The sequence below is a fragment of the Molossus molossus genome, unplaced genomic scaffold (assembly GCF_014108415.1).
Source record: "Molossus molossus isolate mMolMol1 unplaced genomic scaffold, mMolMol1.p scaffold_m16_p_2, whole genome shotgun sequence".
NCBI classification, from domain to species: Eukaryota; Metazoa; Chordata; class Mammalia; order Chiroptera; family Molossidae; genus Molossus; species Molossus molossus.
Window position 1 is genome coordinate 137,856,866 of NW_023425355.1, and position 23,914 is coordinate 137,880,779.

At 40.2% G+C, this 23,914-nt stretch overlaps 1 protein-coding gene across 4 annotated transcripts in view; it reads right to left on the reverse strand.

Moving 5' to 3' along the window:
* Positions 1–228: 228 nt before the first annotated feature.
* The window catches only part of TXLNG (taxilin gamma), a 64,363-nt gene continuing 40,677 nt past the window's right edge, over positions 229–23,914 (reverse strand). For all 4 annotated transcript variants that reach the window (XM_036270224.1, XM_036270223.1, XM_036270226.1 and 1 more), the window contains 7 exons: positions 22,900–23,070; positions 19,819–20,013; positions 15,640–15,759; positions 13,762–13,836; positions 7,755–7,847; positions 4,725–4,820; positions 229–3,814 (listed from right to left, as the gene is read on the reverse strand). In XM_036270224.1, the coding sequence (XP_036126117.1) occupies positions 3,482–3,814; positions 4,725–4,820; positions 7,755–7,847; positions 13,762–13,836; positions 15,640–15,759; positions 19,819–20,013; positions 22,900–23,070 (1,083 nt within the window). In that variant the 3' untranslated portion in view covers positions 229–3,481. The remainder of the gene's footprint in view (positions 3,815–4,724; positions 4,821–7,754; positions 7,848–13,761; positions 13,837–15,639; positions 15,760–19,818; positions 20,014–22,899; positions 23,071–23,914) is intronic.

A 23,914-nucleotide genomic window follows, 5' to 3' on the forward strand; every position in this document is an offset into this window, starting at 1 on the left:
AGAACCTGGGTAGGGATGTGTGTTTGTCTGTCTGTCCCTTTATTGAATTGAAGTGCATGCATGCATGTGCGTGTGTCTCCCTTTCTTGTGAGGAAGTTGTTATGTACCCTCATTGAGTACTTACTGAATTTCTTTCTACAGTACATGACAGTGTCCTAAATGCAAAGGTGGGAGAAGCTAGGTGTCTATTGTAAATAGCTAGATTTGTAAATGTAGAACTACCTTAACTTCTGTGTCATTTAACCCACGTCCTATTTGTGCCTTAACTTTGGTAGTTAAAAAGAAAACTAGATTCCCCTTCCTCCCCCCTCCCCAAAGAAGGAAAGAAAGCTTGTTTGCTTACGTGACAGGGATCCACAGAGGGGACAAAAGCAGCTTGCAAGTTGGCCCCTCAACCTACATTGTAAGGCCTGCCAGCTAAGAATGGTTTTCACAATTATTTTTTAAAGTTTTAGATAGAAATAGAAACCAAAAAAATGTGACAAAGACCTTGTGTGGCCCACTATGCTTAAAATACTATACCCCTGACTAAGAAAATTTGATGTTACTTTTTGCTCATAAGATCTTTCCTGTGTGCCTCTCTCTTTGTGTATAACACACACACTTCATATACACTTACTTTACAGTTACTCAACTAGGTACACCCTGGAATATGCTAAAAACAGCCAAGACTGGAGAAATCCATAGTCCGTGTAGTTGTTTAAAGCTTTGACAGCAGCTACACTAGACTTTTTTTTAGAGTCCTCCATTTTCAAGGCAAAAAAAGGTACGAGCAGTGGTCTGGCTACATAAAATGAGTCTTCTGCCACCCAGAGGGTGGATGGTGCCCCATCCATTATTGCTTAAGAACACACAGAAGCTGTTAAATTTGTCATACATATTTACTTAATCTATACAGAATCGAGTAGATAAAATCAGATTCACATTAGTGAAAAATCTCTACAAAATGTCTTTGAAAAGCAAAACAAGACTGCCTCTCAACAATTCGTATCCTCATGAAAGACGTGGGCTGTAAAAATAAAGCAGTGTGTTTAGCACAAACTAGAAGATATCTGCATCATTTTTTCACAGTTATTTCCATCTACAGTCTGAAAGAGGTAGATTTTTCTGCAACACCTGAGAATTGAATTGTGATAACCAGGTGTAATAAAGGCAGTTGCATACATAACTAAAAATACTGGTCTCGAGACCAAGAAATGTACTCTACAAGTCAGGATGAAATGGTCCATTTTCTCTATTGCCACTATAAATAATACACATCAAGATTCCATGATGATGCAACAAATGAGATTGAAGTGAATTTGACAAACCTTTTCTGGGCCAGCCTAGTAGCAGTACAGTGTTCTAGAATATGTTAAGTACAACAGCGTGCTACAAAGCCACAACACTGGGCTGGTGAGGTGATTGTTTTAGGAGGGTGTCCTTCTCAGGGTCCCATTTGTTTTATTCACAGGATAATGGTAGGACAGATTCTGGAAGGACACCAAAAGCATCCCAGACAGAATCCATATCCTTTAAACACCATGGTAGCATCTAGCTAAAAATACATAGTAAGCCAAAAGCAGCAGGCCAAGTACTGTTAATCACATTGCTTTATAAAGCCCTTGAAAATAGGCAACAGGTCTAAGATTTACAATCTTCCACACAGACAAGCACCACAATTGGATGTGGTGGGCTATACAAATGGCTTAAAACGTTAAAGAGCTGTACATCCAGCAGGATTCTTGTGAAATGTGATCATTAGTACTAATTTTAAAGTAGATATTTCTGATATACATACCTTCATTTCCTCTCTGGGAAATGAGTCCAGTATTTCATTTAGAAGCCAAAGAGGGTTTGGGGAGTGGTATTTATAAGAGGCTGTTGGAGGGAGGGTATGTTTGTTTCTGCTTCCAACTCATTTTGACAGCGATTAGATAACCTAAGGTTCTTTGTGGATTTCTTTCCCTCCACAGTCTGGCCCCTTGATTAACGTGACCAAGGGGTGGAAACTTCTATATAATCCTCCACTCTAGGTGCTGTTTTGTATCTACTGGCAATTTTCAATTATTTCAACCCAGTTTAGACCATGAATGTGACAGGATTTTATAAATAAAATGTTAAAGAGAAAACCCTTTTAACTGGACAGAACAGAGTTTATTCAGTCCAGTAAGCATTTAAGAAGTGTCAGTTTGATAGTTTTGCTCAGTGGAAATATGCTAACATCAGTTATACTGGAGCTTTTTTATTTCATAAAATATTTCAATGCAAATTATACTAGGGATAAAACTACTTTCATCGTTGCAGCCTGATTAATAATTTGCTACATTTGACACTGCAAAGAACAAAGGAAAATTAATTCAAAGGTGATGTGCTTAATTTGAAAGTCTCCCCAATTCCAAGTGTAGAGACATTGATAATATGGGGGAAGGGGTGGTTTTGTTTTTAAATAAACATAAGGGTGAGAAACAGAAAACATATGTATACATCCTGACTACTTAACTGGGCTAAGTTTTCCCAAAGTTAAAAATGTTGGTTAGCATTTCTGTTTTGGAAATGAAATCAGTTTCAGTTGGAAGGAAGAAGTTTGCTGATGGGACTGTTGCAAAAGTTGAACACCAGTTTCAAGTAGTAAGAAGGTAGTGGAGGGACTTCTGCTTTGTGAAAGCTACACATTAATTTCTCCTCATTGTCTTGAAGGGCTATCAGTGACTGCTTTCTGTGGGACGTGGAGGACGTGTACCCAAATCCCAAATAGAAAACAATCCACCCTACCCCACAATAAGCATCTGGATGGTCCAAATTCACCACTGGTTCTAACTAACCTGAAACCAAAGCAGTATTGACTGTTAGTTAAGTAAACATTAAGCCTGTTTGTCCAATTATTTGCCTGTATATACTAGTTTGTTTACATGATACCTTTACATATTCTGCCAAAACTTTGGGGAATTTGAGGCTTATGACCATCTCAATTTGTCAAATGACACAAATATTATCAAAAAAATTTTTGAATTAAATATGCTATGTTTGTTTCTGTCCTAACCCTAGAGGTTTTTACTTGGCTTTTAAATTATTAGATAAAACTAATCATCTTGATGTTTTCTTTTTTTAATTAATACTGATGGGGGGCCAGGATGTTTAAATGAATATTGTTTTCACATCAAGGAACCATTATCAGAACAAAGTTCCCTTGTAATGGTCAGCCCTGTCTTGAGTGAAATATTAATTAGGATGATTCTGTGCAAGGAGCAGGGAAGAAAGGACAAGGCAATGACCACATGCATTCCAATGAAGGGAAATGAGGCAGATGTGCCACACAGCTGAGGAAAACTATTCAAAACTGCTAAGCAGCCTCCTGTACCACCTAAATCCAGTAGTTCTAAGAAAATACAGATATGGTAGAAAAAGTAAGAAAATTTTCACCACAAAACCAATAGTTACTACTAACAGAGAAAGTTATACACAAAATAGAACTCTCAATACAGTGATCATACTTCATCTCTCAGTCCACTGACTCGATGGTTGGCCCAGCGCCTGGGGACGCAGACTTGTGCACGGCCTGCTTCTCCTTGACTGCCTTGGGCGCCACCAGCATGGGGGCTCCAGCACCGCTGTTCCAGACAGTGTTCAGCTCCTTGGGAGAAGCCAGGGCTCCACAGGGCTGCGTCACACGCGGAGCTAGATCTGCAGCTGCCGCTTTCCCCGAGACCTGCTCCTTCAGGACTTCTACCTTCTCATTGAGCTCATTTCTCTCCGTCTGAAGAGCCCTGCACAGCTTCTCTAACCTTTCCAGTTTTATTTGAAAGGCCTTGTACTCTTTATCACGAACAGTTTTCTGTAGGGGAAAAAATAGACAATGTACATAACCTCACTGAAGACTGGGTTACTGGATACCAAAATATTAAATAATCTGAGCCACATTGGAAACTACTAGTTTAATCACCTTCTACATGTTCATTTTCCTCAAACATCTAACATTCCAGCTAGTTTCACTACAGACAGTATCTACGAATTTCACGTGATATTTGTAACACAATACTGTTCTAGGGTGACAAAATTAAATTCCCTTTGTCAGGTTTCTTAAAAACCAAAAACCCACCTTTTGAAACATTTTCTATTGATGAAATATTAACGAAATTCAAGCTATTCATCACTAAGACTAGTAGGTGAAAATTAAGGGCCGGGTTAAAAACAAAAAAAGATTATTTTAACAGATTTCTACCAATTTTCAGGTGAGAAGATCAAAGTTATGAAATCTAGTGTTTGTAAATGATACATTTCAGCTTTACAAACTGCCTTTTTGAAAAGACTCTCAAGGTGGGGGCCCTGTACTAACAGCATCAGCACCAACAAGAAAAGCAGATTATCTGACCCCACCTGGACCTACTGCCTCAAACTCTGCATGATTGTAACAGTCCAGGTCTGTCTTAACAAGCTAAGTTTGAGAAACCGTACTCTAGACAAAAGCAAAATCTAGATGCTTTACAGCTATCTCCAACACAAGCCTGGGCTAATTCACTGGGGAGTAGGAAACCTAATGCCTCACATGGGGCCTACACCTACAACTGAACTTACTGCCAGGAAAGCTAGCATGGGTTCCACTCAGCAATTCCCCCACCCCTGGCTCTGGCCAGAATCCTCAACTAAAGCATTAGTGTCACAACACATACCCCCTACCCTGCTAGGTACCTGAACTTTTGAGTCCCCGTGACTAAATACACCTTAGTCATGGAAAACCACCTCACCTCTTCAGCCATCTGCAGAAGTGCTTTGTTATTGTTTTCCCATTTGGTACGCCATATTATTGTTTCTTTTTCCAGTTTTTTAATTTTCTTTGTCATCTGTCAATCAACACAATTGCAAATTTAAATTCAAAGTTCCATTTATCTCTACACCCTGTCCCACCACAAAAACATTTGAATGTTCCTCCCCAGCCCCATCACTGCACCTGCCTGGCCCAGCTGACAGCTGTGCCTGAATGCTGGTAGCAGAGCTGATCTCAGAAGCTCCTAGGAACCAAAGCAGGGGTTTCATAGTACAAGAAAAATTAATCTCAATTTCTGAGGCAGGAGCACATGGAGGAAGCTGTCAGACACCAAACTCAACTAAGCTGGAGTGCATCTTTCATTCCAGCTGGGGTTAGCAAGAAAAGAGAACCTCCTCCTCCCGAAGTTGTACGAAAAAAAGTGGCCATAGTCGTGAGTTTTGTCTGAATTAGATAAAGTTATTAATCCTTGGAATGAACAGCCCCCCAAAAGATTAAGAATTGGTGCTCTACCACAACCTCTGAAACTACATCAGTTTCAGAACTAGAGGCAGCATAATTTAGGGATGACTCCAGTAACGAAGAAAGTTTAAAACAGTTAATTCTTAGCTTTGGTCATCCTTACAACTTCAGATTTTGCTAACAATAAAATGGGCCCCAAAATAAAGGAATGTTCTCAAACCTATGCTATAAGACCTCCATTTTCAGAAATTCGGGCTGAGATGTATCTATGCCCATCAATGAGCTCCATTTTCAAGATTCCCTTACGCAGTATTGACTGTGTCCCAGCTCTGATCCCAGTGGGGGCACTTAATTATCAGTCATTGTAAGAGTAGGTAATAAAGATTTTAAAAAAGGAAACAGGCCCTGGCCAGATAACTCAGTTGGTTCAAGTATCATCCCGATACACCAAGGTTGGGGGTTCGATCCCCGATCAGGGCACATATGAGAAACAACCAATAAATGCATAAATAAGTAGAACAACAAATCAATGTTTCTTTCTCCCCTCTAAGTCATAAATGTAAAAAAGGAAACAAATGAACTAGAGCTACATGTGTCAACAAGGATGAATCTCAAAAACAACGAAAGGAAAAGCGAGTTGAGGGTTGCAGAGAGAATGATGCTCATTTTAAGTTGAAAGGCCATACATATTGTTTTAGTGATACAGACACACCTACACACTGAATTAAATTTTTTACATACACATATACCAAGCCAGGTGCTGGTAATGGAAAATGAGGGTAAGACAGAACCAGCACTGCACCATGAGTGGGTTATCACCCATGAAACTACCACAAGGCCGAGCGGGACAAAGGCCGTGGGAAGACGGCATGGAAGATCTGGGTTGAGTGCTAACCAACAGTAATCTCTAGCCACAAGCAGAGAGGAACATGTTCCAGTCCAGAGGATTCTCTGGAAGGATCCTGAATTGGGGAGCCCCCATCTTAAACATTTCCACTTCAACAGCACCCACGCGCTGCAGCCCAGCTACGGTGTTCGGTGTGCTCGAGTCCCCCCCTCGACTGGAGCCTCAGCTGAAAGGACTGGCAGGCGGAACTAATCTGCTGCTCACTGAATTCTCCAGATTACTGGGTCTAAAAATATCTGAAGGTGGTAATTTGAGCGCTTAACATGGCTAAGCACTGTCTAAAATACTCTACTTTATGAAGGGGAGGTATTTTTGTTATTTTTAATGAGAAAGGAACAGAAAGGCACAGAAAGGTCAAATAACTTGTCTATGGTCACACACTGTATGATGCAACAGGGACATTAACTTACAGAGTATGCACTCCTAAGCACCACATAAGATCTAGTAATACAACTAACACCTACCAAACGCTTACAAAGTTCTAGGCACTGCTGTACTGCTCCCCAACCCACCACCATTGTTTTTAAAGCCCCCATTTTAAGGGGAATATGCCAAGTAAACTAAGGATGGATGGATGGATATATATGGATGTATATTGATTCTTAGCTTGATTATCAAGGAAATATCTTTCCTTAACGTACACTGGAAAATAAAATAGAAGCCAAAGAAATGGTTTGGTTGAGGGAAAAAATTCAGTGCGAGTATAATTAACACAAAAAAAGAAAAGCTAGCCCTGCCGGTGTGGCTCAGCGGGGTGTTGTTCCATGCACCAAGAGGTCGCCAGTTTGATTCCTGGATCCCCAAGACGTGGCATGCGGGAGGCAGCCAATCCATGTTTCTCACGAATGTTTCTATCTCTCCCTCCCTCCCTCTCTCTCTAAAATCAACAAAAATATATATATTTTTTTTAAAAAGCTAAAAAGTGCCCTGGCCGGTTTGGCTCAGCAGTTAGAGTGTCGGCCTGCGGTCCCGAGAGACCCGGGTTCGGTTCCCGCTAAGGGCATGTACCTCGGTTGCAGTTTGTCCCCGGCTCTGGTCAGTCGTGCGGGTAGCAGCCACTCGTCGATGTTTCTCTCTCTCTCTGTTCCTCTCTCCCCCTCCTACTCTGCCTGAACAAAGGATGGAAAAATGTCCTCGGGTGAGGATTAAAAAAAATAAGTAAATAAATAAATAAATAAATAAATAAATAAATAGCTAAAAAGTTAGAAACACCAATATATACATAGCAACCAACCAAAATATGTAATTACTGTTTTGGGCTTGGATGTCTTTAAATAATTTAATCTCCAAGGACACAGAGCTATGTGAAGGGGGAAGAGGGAAGGAATCACCTAAAATGAATAAAACAAGACACACACACACACACACACACACACAATAAACCACTTTATTTCTAACAACAAACTATTTAATAAAGGAATTCACTTTATAATAAAGATAGAATTTTAAGAACACACATACCCAGCTTTGTGGGATACACTAAGGGCAAAATGACAAATATGATTCCACTGGAAGATCAGAAAAGACAAAATTAAGACGGCATCATGACAACATAAATTCATCCAAGTAGTGATCGTGCTTAAAATAGCTTCTTAAACAAATTCCCTTTTAGGTAGTATTCTACTAAAAATATGCAAATACCTTTTCCATTTCCTGCCGGAAGGTAGTAAACAGTTCATTGCTTTTTGCCATAGTAGTCTGGAATTCTTCAAATTTATCCATATAAAGAGAAAGCTACAGAAAAAAGTATGAAATATTCTGAGTTCCAGGTAAACAATTTAAAATCCCAAAGACTTTCAAAAAGAACACATTATGGTTAAACATTATATAAGTGACAGAAATAAAAACAAATACACCCTCACTAATTGGTTTAGTAGTTAAGAGCATTGGCCCACAGACCACAGGGTCTAAGGTTTGATTCCCAGTCAAGGGCACGTACTTGGGTTGCAGGTTCAATCCCTGGCCTGGTCAGGGTCGTGCAGGAGGCAACCAATTAATGTGTCTCTCTCACATGGAAGTTTCTCTTTCCCTCTCCCTCCCTTCCACTCTTTTTTTTTTTTTTTTTTCCCATATTTTTCTTTATTGATTTTAGAGAGAGAGGAAGGGGGAAGGAGAGAGAGGTATAAACGTTGATGAGAGAGAACATTGATTGGCCACTTCCTGCATGCCCCCCACTGGGGATTTGGCCCACAACCTGGGCATGTGCCCTGACTGGCAATTGAACCGGTGACCTCTTGGTGCATGGGTCGACGCTCAACCACTGAGCCACATGGGCCGGGCCACTCTCTAAAAATCAATGGAAAAATATCCATTTTTTTGGATTAACAAAACAAAACAAAAAAAATGTGAACAATTTTAAATAAACAAAAAAGAAGAAATGCACACCAAATCCTTGGACACTAGGCATAGATGACTAAAGTCCTAATAACCCACTGAAATGCACTGAAACTTAGGAAATCTGTTGACGTAACCATTTTTTTAGATGTAATGTTAAAAATGTCAAAATATTATCTAGCTTCATTCTACCAATTATGTTAAAATCTGAAGGATGTTGTATAGCTATAAATTTTACACAACTGATCCCTTATGAACTACCCTACCCCCATCCTTACATTTGAAAAACTCCTTGGAAAAAGATCATTCTTTTAGAATACTACCTGCACAGTTCTTAGCTTGATATTAAAGATATCTTTTTCCTTAACGTAGGCAGGAAAATGAAACAAAAGCCAAAGAACTGGTTTGGTTGGGGGAGAAAATTCAGTGGGAGTACAGTTAAAGAAAAAAAGCTAAAAGGTAGAAACACCGATTTTTCTTTTAACTCCTACTCTCAAGGAATTTTTATTTTAGCTGGTAAAATAATGCTAATCAAGAAGCCAAGCAGAATACAGAACATGGAGTCACCTTTTTGTCCTCCTAGGAACAGTAATTCAGAGAAAGCAGAGCACAGTAGGGGCGAGTACAGACTAGCTAAGGAAAGTTGCATGTGGGTGAGGCCTAGGCCAGGGTAGGCTGAATTATTTTACACCAAAAGGAAACCCTTTAGAGCCCATCTAATGTAGTTACATTATTTCCAGGATGAGGAAACAGGCCCAGAGGAATAAAGTGTTTTGTTCAAGATCACATAATCCATATAAAGAAAGAGAAGAATAGCCCTGGCCGGTTTGGCTCAGCGGTTAGAGCGTCGGCCTGCGGTCCGGAGAGACCTGGGTTCGGTTCCCACTAAGGGCATGTACCTCGGTTGCCGTTTGTCCCCGGCCCTGGTTGGGTTATGCCGGTGGCAACCACTCGATGTGTCCCTTTCACATCTATGTTTCTCTCTCTCTCTCCCTCCCACTCTATCTGAACAAAAATGGAAAAATGTCCTCGGGTGAGGATAAAAAAAAAAAAAGAAAGAAAGAAAGAGAAGAATAAAAGATTATCAGAGGCCATGAAATAGCATATGTGGTACCTTTTCACTTTCAGCAGTGCCACATGAGGAATATTAAATAACCTTGTGAACAGGACGGGGACGGGGTAGGATGTGATATGACAGAAGCAGCCCACCAGTTATCAGGTGGGATGGGCCACATGAGGAGCACTTACAAGCAAGCTCTGCTGTATGTGGGAGGGAGAAGCAGACTAAAAGCAATGTTACCAGGGACAAGCTAGATGAGGTAGCTAATTGTAAGACAGTCAAAGCATGGCTGCAGAAAGGTGAGGGCTAGGGCAAGAATGAACAGGAATTTAAGGGCAAGTTGCAGAAGACTGCAAAGGACTTGTGAGCAATCTGTAAAGGGACACACAGTGACAGTGCCTCTGAGGCTGCTGACCTGGAGCTGCGAACAACGGCAGTGCTCAGACAGAATAAGGGAGTTCTGGCATTGGAGAGAGGTGAGAAGTTATGGTGGTTTTAGCATAGTCCGCTTCTACTGAAGATGGCACATCCAGGTAGACTATCCCATCTGAGAGGTCATTGCTGGCCTACTCTGGGTAGTCCGTCAGTGGGAACTACCATGATACCTAGACCTGTGTGGCTGCACTACAAAACAGTGGGTCAAGACACACCAAGACTATGAGATCATCAAGTGCTGGAAACTGATATAGTAAGCACAGAATGAGACCAACTCTTGGGAAGGACAGCCACATTTAGGGAAGGGGGAAAAGGAAGAGGTGACAGCAAAGGAAACAAATGATTAGATAACATGACCCACGGTGACAAAGACCAGATAACAAAAGTTGCACTGATAACAGTACAAAATCAGAGCTGCCTATGAGCCTGGTAGATGGACCCTCTGGTGTCTTGCATTGGAGTGTTAGCAGTGATACCCACATTAAACTCCATCTTCTGAAGCCATGTATGAACTTTTAATACCTTTTCCACATCAATTCTCTTCTCCATTTTTATGGACAACTAAATTTATAGGGCTAATAAGGGGTTCAAATTTCCTACAAGCACTCCAGCATGACTGTAACTTATGGGGGCAAGTTCAAAAGACTTCTTGAATTTCACTCTAAGTTATGCTAGCTTTATAGGAAATGAGTACCACCATATTATAAAATGTGCCCAAAGACAAATAGCAGTCCAAAAAAGGTGCTCATAAAGATCCAGGCCAATCTCAATGTATTGGTGTATTTAAGAACTACTCTTAAGTCCTTACATTAATGAAACTGATTATAAAATAAAATTTTTTAATGAGTAATACTTTTTTCAACAGAATGTAAACTAGTTAACTGAAAAGGCCATGAATTCTAGGTACAAATGCTTAATTTCCCTTGTTCACAAAGACATGGGAAGTCTTTCTACACATTTTCTTTCATAGGGAGGCATCTGGTACCCTTACTCCACACAAGGCTACCACAGAGAAAGCTGCATTAAGACAAATATAAGGGGATCTGGACTGAAAAATAGTGAGAAAAAAAAGAAAAGCCGAGGCTCAGATGGCTTCACAGGTGAATTCTACCAAACATTTAAATAAGAATACCAATTCTTACAAAAAATTAAACAGGAAGAAACACTCCCAAACTCATTTTATAAGACCAGCATTACCCTAATACCAAAGCCAGGTAAGAATACTACAAGAAAATTACAGACCAACTTCTCTAATGAGATGCAAAAATTCTCAACAAAATACTAGTAAAATGATTTTTATTTTATTTATTGGGGGGGGGACAGAAAGAGAAACATTGATTTGTTGTTCTACTTATATGTATTCATTGGCTGGTTCTTATATGTGCCCTGACTGGAGAACAAACTTGCCAACCTTGGCATATTGGGATGATGCTCTACCAACTGAGCTACCTGGCCAGGGCCTAGCAAACTGAATTCAATAGCACATCAAAAGGATCACACACCATGATCAAATGAGATTTATCCCTGGGATGCAAGAATGATTCAACAGCCCGACCGGTGTGGCTCAGTGGTTGAGCGTCGACCCATGTACCAGGAAGTCGCCAGTTTGATTCCCGGTCAGGGAACATGCTCAGGTTGTGGGCCCAATCCCCAGTGAGGGGCATGCAAGAAACAGCCAATCGATGTTCTCTCTCATCCATGTTTCTATCTCTCTAGCCCTCTCCCTTCCTCTCTCTCTAAAAATCAATTTAAAAAAATTTTTTAAAAGAATGATTCCACACATTCAAAATGCAAATCAATAAATGTGATACACCACACTAATAGAAGGAAAGACAAAAATCATATGATCACCTCGATAGATACACAAAAGGTATTTGACAAAATTCAACAGCCATTCATGATAAAAACACTGAACAAATTGAGTATAGAAGGAACGTACTTGAATATAATAAATACCATATATGAAAGACCCACAGCTAACATCATACTTAACAGTAAAAGGCTAAACAAGCTTTCCCTTTAAGATCAAGAATAAAGACAAGGGTGCCCACTCTCACTACTTCTGTTCAACACAGTACTGGAATTCCTAGCTAGAGCAATTAGGCAAGAAAAAGAAATAAAAGGCATCCAAATCCAGAGAAAGGATCTTGGGTTTGCCGATCAAATGATCTCATATACAGTAAATCCTAAAGACTCCACCAAAACACTGTTAGAACAAATTCAGTCAAGTTTCAGGATACAGCCCTAGCCAGTTTGGCTCAATGGCCTGCAGACTAAAGGGTCACAGGTTTGATTCCTGGTCAAGGGGCACATACCTGGATTACAGGTTCAATCTCTGCCCCCAGTTGGGGTTGTGCAGGAGGCAACCAATCAATGTGTTTCTCTCACATCGATGTTTCTCTCTCTCTCTCCCTCCCTTCTACTCTATCTAAAAATCAATGGAAAAATATATCTTCAGGTGAGGATTAACAAAAAACAAAAAAAAGTTTCAGGATACAAAATAAACATGTAGAAATCAATTGTGTTTCTATATACTAACAACAAAATATCTGTTAAAAAAAAAAATTAAGAACATAATCCCATTTACAGAATGACAAAATACTTAGGACTAAATTTGAGCAAAAAAAAAAAGAAAGAAAGAACTATACCTACCCTGAAAACTCTAAGATGATGAAAGAAATTGAAGAAAAAATAAGTGGAAAGATAGGTTCATGTATCAGAAGAGTTAATATGGTTAAAATGGCCATACCACTTAAAGCCATTTATATAGTCAATGCATCTCTATCAAAATTCCAAAGGCATTTTTCACAGAAATCGGAGAAAAAATCCTAAAATGTGTATGGAACCACAGAAGAACCTGAACAAAGAAATCTGGAGAAAGAACAGAACTAGAGGCACTATGCTCTCTGATTTCAAACTTTATTACAAAGCTAAAGTAATCAAACAGTGTAGTACTGGCATAAATACAGATACATTGGTCAATGGAACAGAATTGAGAGTCAAGAAATAAACCTACACAAATATGGTCAACTAATCAAGAATACTCAGTGAGGAAAGGACTGTCTCTTCAATAAATGGTGCTGAGAAAAATGGATATTCACATGTGAAAGAATGAAAATGCACCCCTATCTTACACAACACTCACAAAAATTAACTTGAAATAGATTAAGAACATAAACATAAGACCTGAAACTATAAAACTCCTAGAAGAAAACATAGGTAAAAAACTCCCTGACAGTGGTCTTGGCAATGAGTTTTTGGATATGATACCAAAAGCACAAGCAACAAAATCAAAACTCCACCAGTGGACTATTTGGAAAAGCTTTCTGTAGCAGTCTGGTTTAATTTCCTCCTTGCCTACCAATGAAGATGGGTGCTTTCCCCAAGTGCAGACCGCTGAGAGCCACTTGCTTGGAAACTGCAAAAAGAGTATGTTCCAAGATTCTAATGCACTAATAAATGTACAATAAGAAAACAGGATTTCTAAAACTTTCTTATGTGACAACATGGATAGACCTGAGAACATTAGGCTAAGTGAGGAAAGTCAGACAGAAAGGTAAGTACTATATGATATCACTTATATGTGGAAACTCAAAAAGGTCATGAAAACATAGTAAAATGGTACTAACCAGAGGATGGGAGGACGGGGAATGTAATAGATATCGCTAAAGGGTACAAACTTGCAATGAGTACTACAGGCATATTATACTACTCACAGTTCTGGCTGGGAACAAGCAAAAGCATCTTAGGAGATTCAAGGTATATATCAAATGAACCACAGATTTTTCTTATAAATTCTATCCCCTTCTGTCAAGTTACCTGCTGTTTTAGTTGCACTTCTTGTTGTCTCATTTGTTCGTATTTGTGCCGCGATTCTGTTGCTTCTTTTAACAACTAGAAAACAGAAACATTCTGGCAAAATACTAATCATAATTACAAATATGACTACAATGTCAAATGACCCGATAGTTAGGCCTAACCCTTCCACTCATTATTTTATCAATAACCTCGAGTCTATGGGTGAAATATTATTACATCAAGTGCCAGTTACCTATATCTTCGAACTGGTCCACTTGTTAACACTTAGGAATGTAGGAATAATCTTACTGCTTAGAAAAAGTACCGCAGAGGACTAAAATAGGTTTACAAAACTCAAGATTAAATTGTTGTGTTTTAGGTGAAAACAATTAGAAGTCTAGTATTCGCAGAAAACATGGCTAGGAATCGACATTATCTGAGTGTTTGGAAAGCCTTGCTACTCCACCGAGGCAAGATGAGACAGGGTGAAAGGGTATGGAGAAAGGCAATTAAATCAGAGACCTGGGCCCTGGCCGGTTTTGCTCAGCGGTTAGAGCATTGGCCTGCAGTCCAGAGAGATTCAGGTTCGGTTCCCATTAAGGGCATGTACTTCGGTTGCAGTTTGTCCCCGGCCCTGGTTGGGTCGTGTGGGTGGCAACCACTCGATGTGTCCCTTTCACGTCGATGTATCTCTCTCTCTCTCTCTCTCTCTCTCTCTCTCTCTCTTCCTCTCTCTCCCTCCCACTCTATCTGAACAAAATATCCTCGGGTGAGGATAAAAAAAAATAATAATAAAATAAAATAAAACATTACTAAATCAGAGACCTTGTTTCTGATCACTTTTTAAAAAGCCCGGGGAGAGGAAGGGATATGGGAGCTTTAATGTATGTACTTGGGCTTCAAGAAAAATTATATAGTGAAGTTGCATAGTAGGCATCTGTGAAATTCAGTCCCTGAAGTAAAATGTCACACATAGTCCAAATAAGCCTCAAAAAGTCCTTAAACCAACCAGAAAGCATATACATGTAATGTGCGCGTGTGTGCATACATGAAATTTATGCTCCATTTCTGGAAATGACACTCACATCTTCAGTTACACATGGGCTAGCACTGTTGGTTCACGCAGCAGGACCACACTGTGTGAACAATACGTCTCTTAACCTTACATGCGCACCTAACATGGCATGATCACATCATGAGGGCCACTCAGAAACAGGTCTTCATACCAGGCCCACCTCAGGGCCTAGACTATTTGAAGGAAAGCTGGATGGAACAGTCCTCATTATCATAACCATTTCTTATTTTTATTTTATTTTTGGTTAAGCACATATAGTTCAATTCCCATGTGTTAAATATACATACCCACCCAATGACATTTCACTGTATTCACAATTATAGACAGGCAATACAGTGTGAGCATATACTGAGAACAAAGCTGAGTGATTAGAGCATAGAGAATTTTGTTAAAAATTTTTATCAGAAAATTAATACGAGTAAGCAAACAAATTATTCCCCTAGTTTCAAGGTACTTTATTGAAAACAAAATGTAACAGTATTATATGAGACCCGTGTTTGGTAAGCTTCACATTAGACTGAATTGCCAAATTTAATGGACTAAATACTGGTATTCTTGAACTTGGTGACCATTTATCTAAAAATGAAATAAATACTCTAAGCACGGGAACGTCAAACAAGTGTAGGTCTTTCCAGTAACATGGTCTAATCTCTCAAGTGAATCTTCTATACAAAAAGTTAATAGAAATAAAAAGCAAAATGCTTTCTAACACACACATGCCCTTCATGACCCAGGTGCTACAATGTATGTAGAGTAATTTTACATGTTTAAATGGGTTTGGTTACAATTAGGCAATAATTTCTTTTGTAAGAAATAGAACTTACAAACTCTCTCTCTCTCTGATGTTTTTCATCAGCTTCCTTTATCAGCTGTGTTGTCTGCTGAAGTTTGGCGTCCACAAGCTGTTGTTGCAGTTCCTTATGTTTGAACACTTTATCAATATGCTGCAGAGGAAAAAAAATTCTCCCATCACTTAATGAAAATGGCGCACAACGACAAGGAAACATTACACGAGTTACAATGCCTTGCCTTCCCCACTAATGCCACCAGAGCTAATGACAGTGTGTCTTTCTGGCTGCATCTCAGGAACCGGGCCCTCTCCTACCACCCCATATCCTCCCTTTCAGAGGTAGGCCATTAAGCACCTTGGCAGCAACACACCTAGACTATTTCTGACCTACAATGACAATGAGGCTCAGACTGTATCAAGAAAAATATGGATAGGAAGCTCAAACTGTTCACCCATTAAACACACACAGAATTCCTGGAGACATTTTCTCCCCATTAAATTTTCCTAATTTCTCAGTTGAAGGAAGCTTGTTGTGAAGGCAGGAATAGCCCCAGGAAGATGACCCGTCCACTTGCTGAATCCCAGTCCCCTACTTATGGGGGAATGACCATGTCCACACTGCAGAGCTATAAAAGCTAATCCAATGGTTACACTATATAAGGGGCCAGACGCACAGTAGCCATTTGGTAAAAGGCTGTCATTATTTCCAAACAAAACTGTTATGAGGTCATTGATGTACATTACAGTCATCAGAACATCCTGTCTCAGATGCAGAAAAAGAACCTCTTCCTGACCAAAGAAAAGAACACCTGATAATGTTCAAATTAATAAGACACAAGTAATGTGATTTAAACATATAATTTTCAACTTTTTACATCTATGCTATGGCATAGAGTCACATTAAACAATAAAATGAGCCCAGCCGGTGTGGCTCAACGGTTACACATCGATCCTTGGACCAAGAGGGCACTGGGTCAATTCCTGGTCAGAGCACATGCCAAAATTTCGGGCTCAATCCCCAGTGGGGGGTGTGCAGGAGACAGCCGGTTGATGTTTCTCTCTCTACCTTCCCCTCTCTCTAAAAAATCAATGAAAACTTAAAATATAAACAAAAACACAAAGCTAAATGACAAAACTAAAAGAATAGTTGTAAAAAAAAATTGAGGGCTGCCCAGCCGGCCAGTGTGGCTCAATGATTGAGCGTTGACCCACGCACCAAGAGGTCGCCATTCAATTCGCGGTCAGGGCAAATGCCCAGGTTGTAGGCTAAATCCCCAGTGAGGAGCATGCAAGAGGTGGCCAATCGATGGTCTCGCTTATCGATGTTTCTGTCTCTCCCTCTCTCTCCCTTTCTCTCTCTCTCTAAAATAAATAAATAAATAAATAAATAAAATTAAAGAAAAAATTGAGGGCTTTATAATCCAATAAAAAGGTATTCTCTAGGACAAAAAAAGTTTCTTCAATAAACACACTCTAAGAATAAAAAGAGCACCCTGGCCAGTATGGCTTCGTTGGTTGAGCATCTTCGGGTTAGATTCTGGATTAGGGCATGTACGAGAGGCAACCAGTCAATGTTTCTCTCTCACATTGATGTTTCTCTCTCTCTCTCTCTCCTTCTCTCTAAAATAAAAAATAAATTAAAAAAACCTAACTCAGGTGAGGATTTAAAAAACAATTAAAAAATTAAAAAGTAGCCCTGGCCGGTTTGGCTCAGCGGATGGAGCGAACGCTGGCCTGCAGTCCAGAGAGACCTGGGTTCGGTTCCCGCTAGGGCATGTACGTTGGTTGCAGTTTGTTCCCGGCCCTGTTTGGGTTGTGTGGGTGGCAACCACTCGATGTGTCCCTTTCATGTCAATGTCTCTCTCTCTCTACCCCTTCCACTCTATCTGAACAAAATATGGAAAAATGTCCTCGGGTGAGGATAAAAAAAAAAATTTTTTTTAAAGTAAAAAAAGGGGAGAGAATCAGAAAAAGTTGGATAATGACTAGATAATCAATATTAAATAATTATTGTTAATATTTTTTTTGGGACGTGCCCCTAGCAGGAACCGAACCCAGGACTCTCTGGTCCACAGGCTGATGCTCCAACCGCTGAGCCAAATCTGCCAGGGCTATTGTTAATTTTTAGTATGAAAATAGTATTGTGAGTATGCTTAAAAAAGAATCTTATCTTTTTGTGGCACACCCTCAAATAGCTATGAATGGAATAATGACAGTAGGGATTTGCTTCAAAATAACCCAGGGGAAGGTGACTGGAATATAGCTGAAACTATGGATTGATCTGCTGAAGCCAGGTGACATATTTTCTTTCTACTTTTAAGACTGCAATTTTCCATAATGGAAAATAAAACAAAACAAACAAAAAGCAATGAAATGATAAAAATAAAATGATTTTAAAAACTAAGTTTCTAAAGGGCTGTACGTAAAATTCTAAATTAATATAATCTAAGGTTTGCCTTGAAAACTGGATAAAGTAATCCACAGAAGATGTTACAATCTTTTTTTTTTAATTGTAACCAGCCATTTAAATCAATTTATATAAGGAATACAACACAGATAAAAGTACAACATTTTACTAACTTAAAAGGCAGGGGAGGCCCTGGCTGGGTAGCTCCATTGGTTCAACTGGCATCCCAACACACTAAGGTTGTGGGTTCAATCTCCAGTCAGGGCACACACCAGAATCAACCAATGAATGCATCAATAAGTGGAACAATAAATGGGTGTGTGTGTGGGTTTGTGTGTGTGTGTCTCCCTAAAATCAATTTAAAAAATTAAACTAAATAAATAAATAAAAGGCATGGAATGCATTATTTAAAAACCCTAACACCTCTAACCCTGCCCATTTGACCTCTAAAAGGGCGGAACCATACAAAGCAGATTATCACCTATTTGTATTTACTCTAGATACCACTTGTAAACTTCCCGACTAGGTTGTAAAAGACTTAGTTGGAGTCCAATGACCAAAATCAACAGCCATAGATCCTTCCAATAAACTTTCTACTTCAATGGGTGTATGTATGAGGGTTCAGAAATCAATTTTTTTCCCCTCCCAAATAGTATAAAACCCCTATTTAAAAAAAAAATCTGAAACACTCCTGACCGGTTTGGCTCGACAGTTAAGAATGTTGATCCTCGGACCAAAGGGTCGCAGGTTTGATTCCTAGTGAAAGGCACGTACCTGTGTTACAGATCCAATCCCCGGCCCCAGTTGGGACGTGCAGGAGGCAACCAACTGATCTCTCTTCTCTCACATCAATGTTTGTCTGACTGTCTCTGTCTCTCTCTCTCTCTCCTTCCCTCCCTCCTTCCCTTCTATTCTATCTTAAAAAAAAAAAAATCAATGGAAAAAATATCCTCAGGTGAGGATTAAAAAAAATGAATTAACAAAAAAATCCAAGCTCAGCCGGTGTGGCTCATTGGGTGAGTGTCGACCCATGCACCAAGAGGTCACCGGTTCAATTCCTGGTCAGGGCACATGCCCAGGTTATGGGCCAGATCCCCATTGGAGGAGGCGGCCAATCGATGTTCTCTCTCATCAATGTTTCCATTCTCCCTCTCCCTTCCTCTCTCTAAAATTCAATAAATAAAACAAAAATTCTGAAACACCCAGCTGCTGTGGCTCAGTGATTGAGTGTCGACTCACAAACTAAGATGTCACTGGTCTGATTCCTGGTCAGGGCACATGCCTCGGTTTTGGGCTCAATCCCCAGTAGGGGGCATGCAGGAGATAGCCAATCGATGATTCTCACATTGATGTTTCTCCCTCTTTCTTCTAAATATCAATAAAACTATATAAATGTATTTTTAAATCTGAAACATAGGTATAATGCAATGGTGGTGTGGACTGTACACATTATCACAGATGTATGAGAAATGGGACAGTTTGGGCCAAATATTTCTTCATTATTAGCCTAGATGAGGTGGAAAAAAATCACAATCTTCTAGTATCACACAGAAGACAATAATACTTAACATGTCTTCAAGAAACAGCTTCACGTACTCAAATCAACTGACCCCTACACTGTTGAGTGACAATCCCAAAATATCCTTCTGTTCATGTGGTGGCTGTCTTTCCTAAAAAAGGCCTGTCTTCCACTATGCATGTACAAGTTCTACAACACCCTGTGACAAGTTTTACTTGTTCAGTAGTAAATAGTGAAAAGATCTTGCTAATAACAAGAAACCGTTGAAACAAACAAAACGCCTTTACCTCCTCCCTCAGTGCATACTGTTCGATGAGTTTCTTCAGCTTCTCTCCCAGTTCAATGTTCTCCTGGCGGAGTTTGGCGTTGTGTATGTCGTGCTGTTCCAGCTGTGCTTGGATTTCATTTAAAGTAATTTGGAAGTGTGCAGTTGCTTCTCTACGTCTTTCTTCCTCCTCTCGGGCCTGCTGCATGTTTTCTTCCTTATTATAAAAAATAATTTCTATTAATGATACAGACCTATGGATAAAGTACTCACAGAAGCTGGTGTTATATGGGTTCATTTACTGCTGCCCTGAAGTGATGCTTCTGAACTCGACTTCCTTGCCTTTATTTATGACCAGAAGGCTCTCATTTAAAGGTAAGCAGCTTTTGCCCTGGCCGGTTTGGCTAAGTGGTTAGAGCTTTGGCCCTCGGGCCAAAGAGTCGCGGGTTCAATTCCGATCAAGGGCATGTACCTCGGTTACAGTTGCAGTTTGGGTCCCCTGGTAGGGGTTGTGTGGGAGGCAACCAGTCGATGTGTCTCTCTCACATCAATCTTTCTCTCTCTTGCTCTCTCGCTCCCTCCCTCCTTCCCTCTCCCTCCCTCCTTCCCTCCCACTCTATCTGAAAAAAGATGGAAGAATATCTTCAGGTGAGGATTTAAAAAAATTTTTTTTAAAAACAAGCAGCTTTTCCTAAGTAGATAGAACAATCAGAGAGACACAAACTTCCCTGCTATAAGTGTCATGTGACCATCTAAAATTCACTATACTGAAAGACTAGTAAGGAGTTTACTTCTCCACATAGACAGCTCCCTCCACCCATGTCCCCAAATACCCTCCTCGCTGGTTCCACAAGGTAACATCTTAAATCAGCCTCAAGAGATAAGACCTCTTCTTACAGCTGACTTTCTGGGGGATACCTTCTACTTCCTAGGAGCAAGAGGACAAATGGAATCTATCTTTAAAAGCCTTTACACATCTACCCGGCCAGTGTGGCTCAGTGGTTGAGCATTGCCTCATGCACCAAGATGTCGTAGGTTTGATTCCCGGTCAGGGCACATGCCCAGGTTGTGGGCTAGATCGCAGTGGGGAGCATGCAGGAGGCACCCAATCGATGTTCTCTCTCATTGATGTTTCTATCTCTCTCTCCCTCCCCCTTCCTCTCTCTCTAAAAACCAATAAGAACAAAACAATTTAAAAAAAAAAAAGCCTTACACATCCAAACAGTTACCAGTCCAATCAAAATATTGACTTGTGCCCTGGCCAATTTTGCTCAGTGGTTAGAGCGTCGGCCCGCGGACCAGAGAGATCCAGGATTTGGTTCCCGCTGAGGGCACGTACCTCGGTTACGGTTTGTCCCCAGCCCCGGTTGGGGTCGTGGCAACCACTCGATGTGTGTCTCTCTCTCACGTCAGTGTTTCTGTCTCTTACTCTCTCCTTCTTGCTCTATCTGAAGATAAATGCAAAAAAGTCCTCGAGTGAGGATTAAAAATATATATATATATATTGACTTGCTCTGTGGGGAAAAAAAGACCACCTATTTTATTTATTTATTTATTTTTTCTTTCACTGGCTATAGCTGGGCATTTATTTATTTACTTATTTTTAATTAATTTATTTATTTTTGTTACAGATATTTCTCCTTTTCCCCCCCACTGATTCCCCCCTCCCCAAGACCACCTATTTTAATTAACATTTAAATCCAAAGGTCCAAAAGCAAAGAAACCATAGCCTCCCACATCAGGTGCAGATCCATTACCTGAGTGCTCCTATATTCTAGGCCTTCGCGGGGTTCTGCTATGTTGGGAGAGTCTGAGAAGATCCTGCTCAGAGAAAATCAAACTGAAACTCTGCTCTTTTTCCTTCTTTCACTGTTGGTACCAATTAATCTTTGGGTGCCTGCTCTCCCTTCCTTTATGATCAGCCAAGGTGTAAGTACAGTGATACCTCGGTTCTCGAACGCCTTGACTTTCGACCAAATCGGTATTCGACCAGGAGATTCGAGAAACTTTTGTCTTGGAATCCGAACAAATATTTGGAACTCGAACTTCCGAGATGAGCCGAGTTGAGCCGAATGGCGTTCATTCGGCCCAGCGCGCCTTGCTTGCGTCACCAGTGTGAGTGCAGAGAGAGAGTCACGCTTTGTGGAGAGAGTCACGCTTTACACTGAATTTAACCCTTAGACATACTGTACACTTTTATTTCTTGTTGAGACTTATGTTTTTCTACATATTATATACAAATTAGGCCAGTAAATAGGCATTTTCTGGGGCTTGGAACGAATTAATCCAGTTTCCATTATTTCCTATTGGTTTCATTGCTTCGGTTCTCGAACAATTTGGTTCTCGACCGTCCTCCTGGAACGAATTATGTTCGAGAACCGAGGTATCACTGTACTCTTCTAAAAGTACTCAGGAACTGCGTAGCTGGCGTGGGCAAGGCAGTTGAGTAACAGCCCGGAGGAGTTCAGCACATGCTTTCCCTTCCCAGGCTCATTTTACCTCTAGTCTGTTCCCACTCACTTCTCATTGCTTTTCATACATGGTAATGAACTATATCAGCTCTCAGCAGAAAACTGGCAACTTCTTTTTTTTTTAAATCCTCATCCAAGGATATTTTTCTAATTATCTTCAGATAAAGTGGGAGGGAGGGAGAGGGAGAGGGGGAGAGAGAGAGAGAAAAACATTGACCTAAGAAGGACACATCAACTGGTTGCCTCCCGTATGACTCCCACCAGGGCCGAGGATGAACCGCAAATAAGGTATGTGCCCCTGACCAGAAACGTACCTGAGACTCACTGGTCCATGCGCTGACACTATAACCGCTGAGCCAAACCGGCCAGTACAAAAAACTAGCAACTTTAAGCTTCCTAAGGCATGGCCCCAAGCAGGAAAGCTTGCTCTAAACTCCAATCTCATCTAGATCCCCATGAGCAAGTATGAGGGAATGCTAAGAAGCATCAAGCCAAACAAAATAGAAAGCAAGATGGTAGCTCTGTCTCCAAGTGGAGTCAAGGACTTATTATTTTATTTTAAAAAGGTACATGGTGATTATTTAAAAAAAGAGGCAGTCCTCCCTGAAAAACAGAACAATGAACCAACTAACCTTTAACGTCTTATTGTGACGCTGAAGTTCCCTGCAGAGAGACTCTAGTTTGCTTCTTGCCAAGATAGCCTTGCTGTGCTCACTTTGTAAGTGAACTTTCTCTTTCACAATCTGGGCTTGCTTCTTCTGCAGAATCTTCATTTGCTTCTGAACATTCCTGCTCTCCTCCAGCTAAAATTACAAGCACTCTACATTTAGGAAGTACATTGAAAATCTTTGAGCTATGGATAGAAGAATTACAGTAAAAGCCTTGAACACAATCTTTTCTTTTTCTTTTTTTTTATTTTAAATATGTTTTTATTGACTTTTTTAGGGAGAGAGAGATAGAAACATTGATATGAGAAGCATCAATTGGCAGCCTCCTGCACACCCCACACTAGGGATCGAGCCTACAACCCAGGCATGTGCCCTGACCAGGAATCGAACCAGGACCTCTCAGTCCATGGGACAATGCTTAATTCACTGAGGCACACCGGCCAGGCATGAACACATTTTCAATAGCCAAGTATTATAGTGTAATATTTTATTTTTAATTGTTTCATCCCACTCTACTCTGCCAACCTTCTCTTTTCCAGTTGTGATAGGAAAGCAAGCAAACAATTCAGGGCAGGAAATATAAACTATCTTGATCTCCTTATTTTCTTACTAAAAACAAAAAAAGGATGTTTTTGGAAAACATTTTAGGAATCAATACCATTGAGTTTTTCTTTTCTGAAAGCACAAACAGACTACTTTAATGAGGTAGCTCTCTCCAAATTAGAATGTAGTAAACAGTGCTCAGGGTATTTTGCAAGTGAGAGGTGAATCACTGCAATTTCAGGTCTAGAGCAAATGATTCTATTTCAAGGTTAAATCAACACTAATAGATAAAATGGCAGCCTTACTGACCTTTCAATGAAGGAAATGATGCTGAGTCATGATTTCAAGAACAAGAGTGACACCTTGTGGCCGATCAAAACATACTGAGCATCTTACAGGCGATGTGCTTACAGCTATTAAAAAGGCCTTTATGGAA